Source organism: Hypanus sabinus, chromosome 4 (genome assembly GCF_030144855.1).
Source record: "Hypanus sabinus isolate sHypSab1 chromosome 4, sHypSab1.hap1, whole genome shotgun sequence".
Classification (NCBI taxonomy): domain Eukaryota; kingdom Metazoa; phylum Chordata; class Chondrichthyes; order Myliobatiformes; family Dasyatidae; genus Hypanus; species Hypanus sabinus.
The window spans coordinates 52,656,774-52,672,239 of NC_082709.1; the positions used below are offsets into that span (position 1 = coordinate 52,656,774).

At 39.2% G+C, this 15,466-nt stretch overlaps 1 protein-coding gene across 3 annotated transcripts in view; it reads right to left on the reverse strand.

The window, feature by feature from the left end:
• The window catches only part of vps8 (VPS8 subunit of CORVET complex), a 607,159-nt gene that overhangs the window by 398,605 nt on the left and 193,088 nt on the right, over positions 1-15,466 (reverse strand). For all 3 annotated transcript variants that reach the window (XM_059967078.1, XM_059967079.1, XM_059967080.1), the window contains one exon: positions 7,852-7,999. In XM_059967078.1, coding sequence (XP_059823061.1) covers positions 7,852-7,999 — 148 coding nt within the window. The remainder of the gene's footprint in view (positions 1-7,851; positions 8,000-15,466) is intronic.

Consider the following 15,466-nt stretch of genomic DNA (forward strand, 5'->3'; position numbering starts at 1 on the left):
CTTGCCTGGAACACAATCAGGACTGAACATTTTTCAAGAGTTCACCCTCTTAAATGATGTTCTGACTTTGACCTCCAAGACAAAGAACACAAGGTCACTAGATGCTACAGGGATTTGCACAGGTGTAGTTTTATTCTCCCTTTCAAAGTATGCATAAAAGTGTTGAGCTCATCTGGGAGTGAATCATCACAGCCATTCAGCCTGTGAAGTAACGGCTTGCAAATCCTCCCATTGTTGATTTACATCCAATTCCATCACTAACTTCAATCACCTTTGTTATCCTGTTCTTAAAATAACCTGCCATTGGTCATATCTGGACTTCTTGTATAGTTCTCCACTAGTCTTGAATGCCACAGATCTAGCCCTCAGCAGATTATGAATCATCTAGTTCATCCATAGTTTTTGGTTTGGAAACGTCCAGAGTGTTCTCAAAGGCACACTCTCATTTACACAAGTCTGCATGAAGTCAGTGACAACCGTGGCATATTCATTCAGATTCAAAGATGAAACCCTGAATATTGTCCAGTCCCCTGACTCAAAGCAGTCCTGTATCAGCTCCTCTGCCTCCCTGAACTATACCCTCTTGGTCCTAACCACTGGTGCTGTAGACTTTAGTCTCTGCCTATACACTACAAGTAGAAGTACAGCCAAGTGTGGGCAAGGAATGGCACAGTAAGCATACTCGATGGTGGTTTAACAGTGGTGTCATCCGGTGGTATAGTAGCATTCGCAACAGACTTTGAGATAAGTGGTCCCAAGATCATCTGTGCTGGATTGAGTTTGAACTACCAACTTTGCTTCATAAAAAACATACAAAACTGCTAAAGAAATGGCTAGGTTGCCACCCAATGTCCCACAAGTCACGGAAAGGAGCAATGATAACAGTGGTCAATTGCGTTGGCTGTTCTGGTTCCACAGGTGATATATCGGTGGCAGTTGTTCAGACACTTCTTCAAGCTGGCCTAGATGAAATCCCCCACTGTTCTGTGACTACTGATCACAATGCTCAGCTCCTTCAGTGCCTGTCTGACATTGGCCTGAGGTGGAGTGCACACTGCTACCAAGGAAAACTCCCTCAGCAAATAAAATGCACATTTGACCACCAGATGTTCCAGGTCAGGTGAGCAGGATTGAGCCATAAGCGCCACATCTGTGCACCACGATGACTTATTCATAAAGCATACTCTACCACCTCTACCTCTTGAAATAACTGAGCTGTCTTGGCTTTGCAGAGAATGGTGAAGCTATCAGGCTGCAGTGCTATGTCCGAAATGGTGACAGTGAGCCATGCTTCCATGAAGCAAAGAACACAGAAGTCCTCAATGTACCTCTGGTACTGCAATCTGCGTTTCAATCGCACCTTGGACAGGCCGTATTCCACGCTTCCATTTTCTCAAAGGGGAACTGCACTCATGACTGAAGTCTGCAATCCAAGATCAGCCAAGTTGAAGTACCAATAGGTCGTTTTTAAACGTCATCAAACAATGTTGCTTAATGAAGTACGCATGTCTGTCACTGTGGATTTCAGTTGTAGTATTCCTAATTGGGATTTAATGATTCCCATTGGAGTTACACGCAAAGAGCCACCAAGTATCAACACCAAACAACACAAAAAAATTATCTTATGTGCTAACTTATTATGAAGAACAAATCATTGATGCTTATGATCTATTATACTATTAGCTTTACTGCTTAGAGATTAAAACAGCAGTGATTCAGTATAAGAGGAACAAACAAAAAGGTTAATTTCATCTTGTGCGCTTGGCTAAGTTCGGGGAAAAATGAATGTCCAGCCACTGTACAACTTGTCTGATATTCCTGCATTAGTTTCTGATTCTACAAAAAAAAGGCAAACAGAACAAAAATTACAAGGAAGTCTAATACATATAAATTTATTATGCTCTTCATCTTTTCCAAACTGCTATGCAACTGTAATGCTACAGCTTTTGATTTTGTAGCAGAAAATACAACTGGAAAAAAAGACCAAACCAGGTATTTTCACCTCTATATCAGACATACTATTTGCAACAATGGAACCTTTTCAGAGTTGTTACAAGAATCTATTGCTGAAATATGCTGCATTGCTGCAATAATGAAAATATGACACATCATCAATACAATGGAAAACACACAGATACCATTGTTAACAGAACAGTGATAAATAAGCTCACATATACAAAACAGGAAAATGCTACGAGAACTGGACCTGGATAATATTTAAAGGTAACAGTTTTCCAACAAACCTCATAACACATGAATAGCACTTATCCTCTCACAATTCAATGGAAATATAACTGATGTGTTGCTTTCTCAAAATCAGATGACAAAATCAAGCATGTATTCAACTGGTGTCTGTCATGAAATCCAAGGAAAAAAATGAAACCAACTATTAAACACTACATATAACACATCTTGTGCTTGGTGAATGCTGTGACCACTTCTGGGCATAATGCCTTGAAAAAGGTATATTTGGATCTCCTTGATAAAGGAGATCCAAATTCAATGGAATTATGTTGAGGCCAAGATAGTTTACTTTTAGGATAAATTACCTGTTAGCCTTCAATGATAGAAAAAGGTGAGCAAAATAAAATTTTACAGTAGAGAGAATATTTCATCCAGTTTAGGTTGGTGAGATACACACAGAATATAGGCACAAAGGTAAAAATCGAACTAAGTCTTTTGAGGCCATCATCAGAAAGCATTTCACCATACAAAGGGGAGTGGACATTGAGACTTCTCTCTTGAGCTGCAATGTTGCAACAAGCAACCAAACACTAAAATAAATTCAAAAGCAGGAATTGAATGAAAACAAATTCTGAAATCAAGTAAATAAAGCCAATGATATAAATCAAAGGTAGCAATTTGTTGGGCTATAAATCATGATATTTATTGTTATAGTTAGCAATGACTTTGAACATATTTTACACTGAACAATTACAATGGAGAAGCATGTATGTTGAGAATGATCAACTACTTTGAATTGGGCTTTATGCTCCAATTATGATTGTTAAAAAACAGCAAGATGTATTATTCTATTTTACATCTGCATCAAAACAGTTTACATCATCTATTCATTAACATTAAAGTTTATTACAGTTATGCAAAACTTCAGTGGATAAGCAACTCAAAGGATGGGTTAAATGAGTATAAATATCATTTGACCTCTATGAGGTACACCTTTTAATGCACTCCCAGTAAAATGTAAAACAAATTATCTATTTACTTTATATTTTTGCACATTTGTGTACATGATGATATCTTAAGAGAAGTGTGGATCTTAACAATAAAAGGAGCAATCTCTGAGGAAGAGGCAAAGAGTGAGTGAGAAGACAGGTAGTGACTGGGTCACAGGGGGAAGCCAGGTTTGGGTGAGAAGAGGCCAGGCATGGTGGGGAGGGAAGAGGCAAGGAGGCAGGGAACATGGGACAGGGGAGAGGCAGGGAACAGGAGGTAGGGAAGCAGGGAACAGGGGAGGGGAGGCAGGGAAGGGGAAGGAGGAAGTGAATGGGGGAGGGAAGGCGGGGTGCAGGGAAGGGGGAGGCAGGGAGCAGGGGATGGGAGGAAGGAAAGGTGGGAGGGAAGAACAAGAATTGAGAAGAAGAGGCCAGAAAGGAAGAAGAATTTAGAGAATGAGGATGGAGAAGAGGGAAGAGGAAAATGGAGAAGATGGTAGCTAGAGATAGTGTGTCCCTTAGGGACCAAAGCAGTAATCTATGTATGGAGCCAGGGATAATGTACGAAGTTCTAAGTGAAAACTCCCTCTATGCAATATAAGAAAGACAGGTACTGTGAGATCAAGGAAAAGTACTCTGATAGGTTGCAGAATGCTAAAATTAAGACTATGGCAGTGTTAGATGTTTTGCAACATCTAGGGGTGGATACTGAGATCTTTCCCAAAACACTTTGGGAAAACAAGGGAGGAAATAGCTGGGAATCAAAGAGAGTGTTTTGCATTTTTACTAGCTGCAGGTGAGGTACTAAGAGGGTGGAAAACAGCTATTGTTGTTCCTTTACTTAAGAAGGGAAACAGGAATAAGCAGGATGGTGGCTATAAATAAATTACTACAGAATATTCAGAAATCATAAGGGATTTATATACATCAGAAAGCCAGGGGCAGGTCAGAAAAAGCCTGCATGGCATTGTGTGAGGGAAATTCATGAAGATGGTTGTTGTTGTTGTTGTCTATATCGACTCCAGTAAGACTTTTGATAAGGTCCTACAGAGTTAGCTGGCCCAGATGTTTAAGATAAATGGAAATTGAGATGAGCCAGCCCATTAGATCTAAAATTGGCTTGGTGTTAGGAAACACAGCATGAAAGGACAACTAGTAGTGTACTACAGCAACTGGGACTGGGATCTTTGCTGTCTATGACATATTGATGATTTGGCCAATTAGCAAGTTTACAGATGACACAAAAATGGTCAAGTTGCAGACAGTAAGAAAGGTTGTATAAGGGTACAGCAAGATATGGATTAGTTGGAAAGTTGCATTAAGTACTGGCAGATAGAATTTAATCCTGAAAAATATGAGGTGATGCACTTTGGCAAGTCAAGTAGCGGTGTGATATATTCAATTTGTTGTAGGGCACCAACGAATGCTGAGGAGTGGAGAGACCCAAGGGTCCAAGTCAATAGCTCACAGAAAGTGACAACACAGTTCAATAGGATGGTGAAGACAGTATATGGCATGTTTGCCTTCATAAATTAGGACATGGAATATAAGAATTAGCCTAGTATAGTGCAATGGTACACCACATGGAGTATTCTATAAAGTTCTGATTGCTACATTACAGGATAAGATTGCTCATAAAAGAGTGCAGAGGATATTCATAAAGATTTTTGTTTACACAGAGAGTGTAATTCAATTCCAAAGGAATTGGTAGAATCAGATAATTCAGAGGATTTAGAGAGATACTTAAGTAGGAACAGTCCTAATACAGACATATAGGATTATTGCAGATGGGCCAAAAGCTCGATACGGATGTGATGCTCCAAGGGGTCCACTTGTGTGGTGTACAACTCTATGACTATGATGGCAGGAGTGAGGAGTAAATGGAAAGGAGAGGGGAGAGCTTGGGTAAGTAGAGAGTGAACAGAGAGAGAAATCAAAACTATAGTAAAAAGAGAGGGAAAAGGAGGAGAAGGTAGAGGAATGGGATTAAAAGCTGAGGTAAAAATGAAAGAAGAGTGAGGAGAGGACGAGGAAAGTTTCCTAACCTCAGCAATCGATAATTGCACCAACCAGTGGTGGAACTATCACCACCCAGTGCTCTGTTACTGTAAGTGCCGGATAACATACTGTTTTTTTTCAAATACATAGCAGCAAATGCATTTGACAATATCTTCCCCTCTCCTCCTTTCACCCTTTGCTACAGCCATGTTTTCCCTTTTATTACTTACTCAACCATTTTCACTCATTTCACGATTTTTCTACTCATTTTCAAAACTCCACTTACTGTTCCACTAATCCTGCTTGCTCTACTCTGAAACAGTGTGAAGTTGAGCATCTCGCAATTAATCATTTTTCCCTCTCTGTTACACTTATCCACAACCAATGCCATTTATGTAAACCATTTGAAATACTGTGGATTCCTGTCAATTAGGCCATTAGGTAATTGAGAAAATAGCTGGGATTCCCTTCATTTATTTGGGATATGATACCACTTAATTGAGGCAAGGGACTGTTACCAAACAGTTTCTAACTAGGGCCTGTTGTGTGCACTTATGTAACTATAAGACACTGCACCGTTTTTCCATCAAAGTTTTTAAATAGCATCAGTTGTGCGTGTCTGTATTCAAAATGCAGCAATTTTTCTCACTAATAGTCGGCAGGAAATAAGCAGTAAGATAATTCAGGACCGTTTTGCTCACTGCAGTTTCAAGCAATCAGGCTTCAAGGTGCAAGAAATAGTCAGGAATGAACATGAAACAATTTCAACAAGTTAGGAACAGTGAAGAATATGAAGGTATCGACAATCATCTTGAATGCTACAATGAAAATGAATATTTGGAGAATGCAACCTTTCACAGCATTGTAAGAAGGCAGCCCAAAATCTGCACTGAGTGTCCATGTTGATTTTGTTCATTTTCAGTCAAAAGACTGCGACAGGATGAGCTCCTCCATCAATAAGTATTAGGAACAAATACACAGTTTTTTTAGTACTAGAGTAGTATTGGTACTGTTCCAATTTGTTCTGTATATCATTTAAATACATAATTAACTACTCAGTTTGTCTTTTTATACCTTTTCGACTATTTCCATGGAATTTAGCCTAATTGAGGCAGCTGCTCCCTCTTGAACATGGTAGTCCGCGTCCGGTGGTATGAGTAGTCATCACAAACAGGAGACTTCCTTGATTGCAGTGGATAACCAGGACTACTTCTGTGCTTTATCATGCCCTTCACTCTCCAGAAACGTTGCAGAAACTTGTTTTCCATTGGAAATCACTGTTGATCTCAACCACCCAGTCCACCGGAGCTGACTTCTCAAGCTAAAACAAGCATCTCCCTACTTCACGGGGGTATGAGGCCTGCCAGCTACCCTCTTCGAGTTTAGCCCTCCTGTCGAAGCAGTGTACCGGGTGGGGCTGCTGTCATATTTACGATTTACTAAGATGTTACCTGGGTTTCAGCACTTAAGTTACAGAGAAAGGTTGAACAAGTTAGGTCTCTATTCATTGGAGCGTAGAAGGTTGAGGGGGGGAATTTGAAAGGTATTTAAATGAGAGGTATTTAAAATTTTGAGAGGGATAGATAGAGTTGACGTGAATAGGCTGTTTCCATTGAGAGTAGGGGAGATTCAAATGAGAGGACATGATTTGAGAGTTAGGGGGCAGAAGTTTAAGGGAAACATGAGGGGGTATTTCTTTACTCAGAGAGTGATAGCTGTGTGGAATGAGCTTCCTGTAGAAGTAGTAGAGGCAGGTTCAGTTGTGTCACTTAAGGTAAAATTGGATAGGTATATGGACAGGAAAGGAGTGGAGGGTTATGGGCTGAGTGCGGGTAGGTGGGACTAGGTGAGATTAAGAGTTCGGCACGGCCTAGGAGGGCCGAGATGGCCTGTTTCCGTGCTGTGATTGTTATATGGTTATATGCAAACAGCTACGTGGAGCCACAGGTAACAGCTAAGTGCCTGGTGGGGACCAAAGGGGAGTGAGCTATCCAAGCATGGAATTGGTGAGCTATCCAAGCATGGAATCGAACAGCCCCTTCACCAGAAAGCTACCTCTCCCTGGGCAGAATAAATCGGTAGTGTTGTAATCTGTCCTGTATTTCATTTAAATACATAATTTATTACTCAATTAAATAGTAGTTTGTCTTTTTTAAAAATACCTTTTTAACTATTTCCATGGGACTTCAGCTAATTGGGGTAGCCACTTAACTGGGCTAAAATGTACTGGTCCCAATGCGGCCCTGTTAACCGGCAACCGGCATGTTAATCGGTATAAGTGTAAATGTTTTTATTGCATGGTTGGTAACTTAGCAGAGTTCATCACAAGTCAGAGTTTTTGATGGGTTAATTACTTCAGAATTATGCCTCAGGCATGTTAATGTGGTACAGGATGCAGCAGGCTTATTAACTATTAAAAAAGCCTAATGAAAATTCCACCAGCTACACAACCACTTGGATATCCAGCGCTGCAAACAACTGCATTGAAAATATCACTGAAAGATAAGCTATTCTGATAGTTATTCATTTTGTACTGAAATTTTATGAACACAACTTGTTTGAATCATTTATGGAACTGATAAAATATCCCACTTAAATCACATTCTAATACTCAAAAATGTCTTTTGGTACCGCTATTCCATTTTAGATATCATGTGTAAATTTAAGTGTAATTAAGTACCTGAATAGCTTCTTCAAGTCTATAATGTTCTGACACCCTCAGAAAATCAGTTACTCGCTGTGGATCGTACTGGCAAAGCAAGTCGAGGTACTGCTCATGAATGTCAGGATTCAACTGCAGGAGTTCTCGATTCACTTGCACTCCATCCCTGCAAGTTAAACATAGTGGGCATGTGATCACTAAGGTAGACGAAGAAAGACTGGAAGATGTGCAATCTATATAAAGTAAAAACATCCATCAACATGGAGTTGCAACTTTTAAGTTTTTAGTCTGCAGAAATAGGCAAACTAGAGATTTTCTTTAACGCATTTCAATAAGGCTTTAGACAAGGTCCTGCACGGGAAGCTAGACCTCAAGACTGAAGTAGCACAAAGGATTCAGGATACGTTGGCAAACTGGATTCAAAATTGGTATGGTGATTAGAGGCAGAGAATAGTTCATGATGGATGAATGCTTTTCAAAATTCAAAAGTTTAAAGTAAAATTTATTATCAGAGTGCATACATGTCACCACATACAACCCAGAGATTCTTTTTCCTGTGGGCATGCTTACCAAATCTATAGAATAGTAACTGTAAACAGGATCAATGAACAACAAACTGTGCAAATGCAAAAGTAAATAAATAGCAATAAATAACAAGAGCATGAAATAACAAGATAAAAGAGTCCTTAAAGTGAGACCATCGGCTGTGGGAACACCGGAAATAGAATGAGTGTGGTTATCCCCTTTTGTTCAAGAGCCGATGATTGAGGGGTAGTAACTGTTCTTGAATCTGGTGGTGCAAGTCCTGAGGCTCTTGTATCTTCTACATTTCTGACTGGATTGGTGAATGGACCCATGTTGTTTGGAATATGTTTGTAAATTACTTGGATAAAAATGTAGGTAGCCTGACTGGCAAATCTACAGACAACATTGAAATTCATGAAGTCATAGACTGTGAAGAAGATTGTCAAAGGAGATAGCAAACATAGATTTGCTGGAAAATTGGCCAGAGTAGTGGCGGAAGGAATTTAATCTATACAAGTGTGAGGTAATGCGTTTTGGCATATCAAATTCTGGTAGATCATATAGAGTAAATGGTAGGGACCTTGAAAGTGTTCAGGGAGACTTTAAGGTGCAAGTCCATAGCTTCATTAAAGTGACAACACAGGTGTTTAGGATCATTAAAATTGGTATTTGGCATGCTTCCACCATAGGCTGAGCCATTGAGCATCACACTGGGATGACACATCACAATTGTAGAAAACTTCTGTTGAAAAGTTCTGGGAGCCAGATAAAGCCACAGTAGCATAGTAGTTAGCACGATGCTATCACACCTCAAGATGTAGGAAATTCAATGTTCAATCCCAGCATCCTCCGTAAGGAGCCTCTGACTGTCCTCCCCGTGGAACTGAGCTCGCAATGCATGGAATTTTGCTGGGTGCTCCAGTTTCCTCCCACCGTCCAAGAACATACTAGGTAGGTTAACTGGTTATTGTAAATTTTCCCTCAATTAGGTCAGGGTTAAATCGGGATTGTTGGGGTTGTGGGGCGTCATGGTTTGAAGGACTAGAAGGGCCTATTCAAATGTTGCATCTCTAAATAAAGGAAGGAAGTGGTGGCAATAGAGAGTGTAGACGAGATCCACTAGGATGTTGCCTAGAATAGATGGCCTAGTTACAAAGAGACATTGGATAGGATGGATTTATTCTCAATGGAACAAAACTAATGAGAGATGACCTTATGGAGGCTTATGAAGGTGATGAAATTCAGGATGAGTTGTAAGAGGACGTAATGTTGAAAGATGCCATACTAATATTTGAAAGATCTTTGAACCAGTATTTGGATAGGAAAGCATAGAGAAATAAAGATCTAATGCAGGCAAATGGAAAAAGTATAGATAACTATCACATTCAGCATGGATGAGAAGGGTTAAAAAGGGCCTGATTCTGTGTTGTGTGTTTATATGACTCACAAAGAAGATTCCTGTTTGGCAATCTCCATCCAAAGATTTCTTTTTATTTCTTTTCTGTTGAGGTGAAATTATGATGGCACAGGCAGCAGATATCATAGTATGAATCTCAAACTTTAATTACAACTATTGTATAGTGATTATCAGAAATCATCTCACACTAATATGATGTCTGAATTTTTATATATCACCAGTCAACATAAAGCTGAATATAATCCGGAATCATTCAAAAATCTCAGTCTTCTCAATTTTTAAAGTTTGTTGGATCTACATGTTGCTGGCAAAACTAGTACGTATTTATTGTATTGTTTGACCCCAATATGTTTTGTTGGACCATTTCAATGGGAAGTTAAACATACCAGTGGATGCAAGGTTGCACCTAAAACTACACTAGAAAAGAGGAGTAGACTTCCCTTAAAGACACAATAAAAAGATGGATTTTTATAGCCATTTGGTAGTGTAATGGTCACCATCATTAATATTTAGCTTTTGATTTCAATATTATTTGTATTTAAATTTAAATCCATGGCTGTCATGATTGGATTAAACTCAGTTCTGCAGATAATGGTCAAGGCCTTTGGGTCCTCGTCAATAACATGACCAGAATCAGGTTTCATATCAGAATCAGGTTTATTATCACCGGAACGTGACATGAAATTCGTTAACTTGGCAGCAGCAGTTCAATGCAATACATAATCTAGCAGAGAGAGAAAAAAATAATAAATAAACAAGTAAATCAATTACGTATATTGAACAGATTTTTAAAATGAGCAAAACCAGAAATATTGTATATTAAAAAAGTGAGGTAGTGTCCAAAGCTTCAATGTCCATTTAGCAATCAGATGGCAGAGGGGAAGAAGCTGTTCCTGAATCGCTGAGTGTGTGCCTTGAGGCTTCTGTATCTCCTACATGATGGATAAGGGCATGCCCTGGATGCTGGAGGTCCTTTATAATGGATGCTGTTGTGAAATTGTTGTGACATATGTAGTGAAATTTGTACATTTAAAATGTTAAGTTTATAATTTTGTCTGTTTAATTTTTTTTGAGACAAGAACATTTATATTTTTCCAACGCCAACTTTTTGCAACCTAATTATAAACAAATTCAATTCAAGTCTTCAAAATAACCACAACAAACAAACCTACATTCTTTCCAGTTACTGAGATGTAATTTAATAAAAGTTATTGCATTTAAGTTTTCGCTGTTGACATTTGATTATGCATCTAGAATTAGGACCTGGGGCTGCTGCCAGGATGGAGTAATCATGTACAATGAATTTGACAAATATGGCACTCACATTTTTATATCATTGACTTCATGTTTTTGCACTTCTCTCATTTATGCAAAAATGTCAAATGTTCTCGTCTCAAAAAAGAACCTAAACAGACTAAATTCTAACCTTAAAACTTTAAATACCTTCAGTGGGATATATGTAGTACACACTGCACTTTGTATTTCTGATGTTCATTATTAATGTTAGAGCAAAATATATTTTTTTGAGAATCTGTTATTTAGTTGCTTTTTGAACTAATACTTGGCCATTACTGAAGAAGCTCAGAATGAGCATTCTTTAAAGCCACAATCCCATTGTGTTCTTCATAATGGTTGTGTCATAAATGCTTTAAAGAAAAACATTTTTTTTTAATGAAAATAAGAAGTTCCACTTTGTTCCGTATTTTCCATGAAGTCAAAATTCCTGCCCGCAGGAAAAAGCACCACCATGTTTCATCAACTATTCCTTTGTGCTGTTCCCAGTTTTCTCCCCATTCTGCTATGTTTCACGGCGTAACAGGCCAAATCTTATTTGGGAGTATGAAATGGGCATCTTATCAAAAACTATATTAAATCTACTTCATTAAGTTAAGATTCGTTGACTGTAGCATTCCCTTTTCAAATCTATGTTAAATAATTTGATGTCAAATTTTCTGATACTGGCCCTTTCCCATTTTTTTAATATACTTTCCTTGGCTCCTTTTAACATATATGGTAGTATTTCATCCGGGCCAGGGGTGGAGGGGGGGGGGGTGTTTAATCCATTCTGTATTTGACACATTCATCAATTATCCACCTGATTCCATTAAATAAAGGCTGAAGCATTTGTCACCAAGTTCACCCAAAGTTCCAATAAATGTTGCATTTGCACTCCCTCATGAGATCCCAATTATAACAATGATTACTCTCCAGTCAATTTGATACATTCCATGAGCACGAATCCAGTCCTGAAAACAGCCTATAGCTACATGCAGCAAAAGTCAACATTCAGGCGCAGGCCGACAGATGTCAGGCCAACCATAATCATTTGTACCAGAAAAATACCAAGCAAAAACTATCATCAACAAGAGAGAGCTAAACCATCTTATTTTGGCATTCAGTGGTATTACCACAGTCTACATCATAACTATTCTAGAGATCGCCAGCAACCAGAAACTAAACTGGACCAACTATAAATTCTGTGGCTACAAGTGCAGGTCAGCAGTTGGGTATTCACTTGATGACAAACCAAGATTTTTTCCAATTGTCAATAAAATACAAGACTAGAGTGTGAGTGAGTTCTCTCAATCTGAATGAGCGCAGCTCTAAAACACAACATCAGCGCCATTTTGGATAAACCAGTTCACTTTATCAGCATCCCAATTACCTAAGCATTCATTCCATCCCTGCCAACACTAAGTACAGCATCTGCAAAGTGAATTATAGTTACTTGCCCAAGTCAAGTCTAATGTCACCTCACAACATAATAATCCCTATAACCAAGACAAGGATACAGGTAGCTAGGAACACCAGATCCTTGGAATCTAATATGACTGGGAAATACATAACAGGCCTTTCATTGCTTCTGCGTCTAAATCCTGCAACTCCTTACCCAGTGTGGAGTACTTTCACCACAATGACTACAGCAGTTCAAGGATGCTGGTCACTATTACTTTCTGATACGCAATTAAGAATCCTATTGAAAGTCATGGGTCAGAAGATATCCTCCAGTTGGAGATAGTCATCATCTGGTACTTACATGGTATGAATTTATTTATCATTATCATCTCAGAATACTGTACAGGTCTTGCTGCATGCAAGCATGCATTGCTTCCTTTGCTGAGTAGCTGTGAACATTGTGCAATCACCGAACAATCCTACTTCTGACCTTATGCAAGGAGTTATTGATGTACAGTAGCAGGTGAAGGTGGTTGGCCAAAGACAGCCCTCCTAGAATATACTGAGGCTGGACGAAAGACCTCTAGTAACTTTAATTACCTTGCTTTACACAAGTTAAGACTACAACCATTCAACTATTTTTCTATTAAGCTCATTGGTTTCAATTTTACCAAAATTCTTCTAAATGTCACCTTCAGTCAAATCCTGCGTAAACATAAGTCATTACTCTCACCTCCATGATATGAAGAAAAGTGAAATCAGAAAACTATAAGCTGATACAGCATGTTGATATAAGAAAAAAAGCATACAACACATTTGCCTCAAGGCACTAAATCTAAATATCGGCAAGTCGCGTTACAGCTGTTTAAAACTATGATCAGGTCATGTTGAGTTTTGTGTGCAGCTGAGACTCTTGAGATATATTAAGCTGCATAGTCCCTACAGCTGGATGGGATTTATCCCAAACTGTTCAGAGATAAGAGAGGATATTGCTGGGACCTTGATAGATCTTTGTATCCTCTTGCCAACATTATTCCTTTGCTTATGAAGGACAACAGAGGGAAACCAGAAAATAGAGGTTCACATCAGTTATGGACGAACAATTGGAGAAGGCTCTGAGGGATAGGATCAAATCACATCTGGAAAAGCATGGACATACTGGAGATAGTCAGCATGAATTTGAGCAGGGAAAGGCATATCTTACAAACAATAGAGTTTTTTGGATTAAATGAGTGTAAGGCAAAAATGTTGGATACAGCAAAGTTTTAGACAAGGAGCCTCATATAGATTAAGGCACATGGAATCCACAGAAACATGGTAATCTGGATTCAAAATGACTTGGCCAGAGAAGACAGTGTGTAATGATGGTGAGGTATTATTTGGACTGGAAGTCTGAGATCAGTGATGCTAGACTGCAGGCAGGGATCTGTAATAGGACTATAAAATCTACTGTACTTGTATGAAAACAGAGGTGAGCTGATCAGTCTGATTTGCAGAAGACACAAAAATTGGAAGAGTTCTGGATGGGGGGGCAGAAGTTATCAAAGGATACAAGCAGGATGCAGATCAGGTGAAAATAAGGGCAGAGAAATGACAGGTGGAGTTTAATCTAGACAAGATTGAGGTTTTGCACTTTAAAAGGTTGAATGTAAGAGAAAAAGCATATAGTAAATGTTTGGATCCTTAGGAACATAGATAAACAGCAACTGGGGTGCAAGTCCACAGTTCTTTTGAAGTGGCATGCCGAATAGAGAGGGTGGCAAAGGAGGTGTATGGCACACAAGCCTTTATCAGGCAGTTTACTGAATATTAAAGTTGACAAGCCATGTTGCTAATGAATAAAATTTGTTTTAGAACATATCTGGAATTTTATGTGCAGTACTGTTCACCCCATTACAGCACATGGAGATTTTCAAGTATATTTATTATCAAAGTATGTATATTATATGCAATTTTGAGTTCCATATCCTTACATGCAGCCACAAATAAAGAAACCCAATGGTAATTTCTAAGGTAAGAACATGTTCAGCACAGCTTTGTGGGCCGAAGAGCATGTATTGTGCTGTAGGTTTTCTATGTTTCTAACTCTTAAAAAAGAACACCGTCACCCAATGAACAGGAAAAAAAATCGTGCAAACACTAAAAGTAAGCAAAAAAATTCAGAATTGAAATTTGTAAAAGTGGGTCCTCAGCATGAAGCCAGTTACAGCTGATCTAGGAGCCTGTTAGTTGCAGGCCACGGCCTCAGTTCAGCCGACAGTCAAGTAAACCTTGTGAGCAGCAAGCTGAACAACCTATCCCTCTCCTCTGGCATCGATACCCTGACCTTTTCAATCTGGCCTGGTGCTTAAATCAGGCTAACAGCGGGTCGTTCCTCATTCTCAGACCCAGGCCCCATCATTTTGATATGCTCTTGGGCCATGAACTTGCCGCCTTGATTCAGTCAATACCTGACATTTCCAATCTGACCCAGCATTTAAATCAGTCAAACATTGGGTTGTTCCTTGCTCTTATGCCAAGGCCCCATCGCCCCATAGTGCCTCACTTCAGTTCTGCTGCTTCAAATCACCTTCAAGTCCACTCCAGCAATTGTCAAACACTGGTTCATTCATCACTCTCAGGCCTAGGCCCCGCTGCTTCAATTCAACCAAACCATAACTGTCCTGCGCCTTTGAGACTTCAGTTCATACCTCAAAAATGCCAGGTTGTACAGGCAGTTCGAAAGCCCAACTTCAAAAGGAAAGTTGCAGGCTGCTGATTGGAGTGATCGTTTTCCAGAAAAAATGTGATGAGAAAGGTAGCTAGTAGTAGCTTTGTTTGTTACCAATAAGTCATCGCAGTGCTTCACCAGCGCAAGATAGTGCAAACATTCACCAAGACGTTGCCTGGATTAGAACTTATTAGCTATAAGGAGAGGCTGGACAAACTTGGATATTTTTCTCTGGAACTTCAGAGGCTGAGCAATGAACTGACAGAAATATTTAAAATTCTGAGATGCATATATAGTCTAAGTCT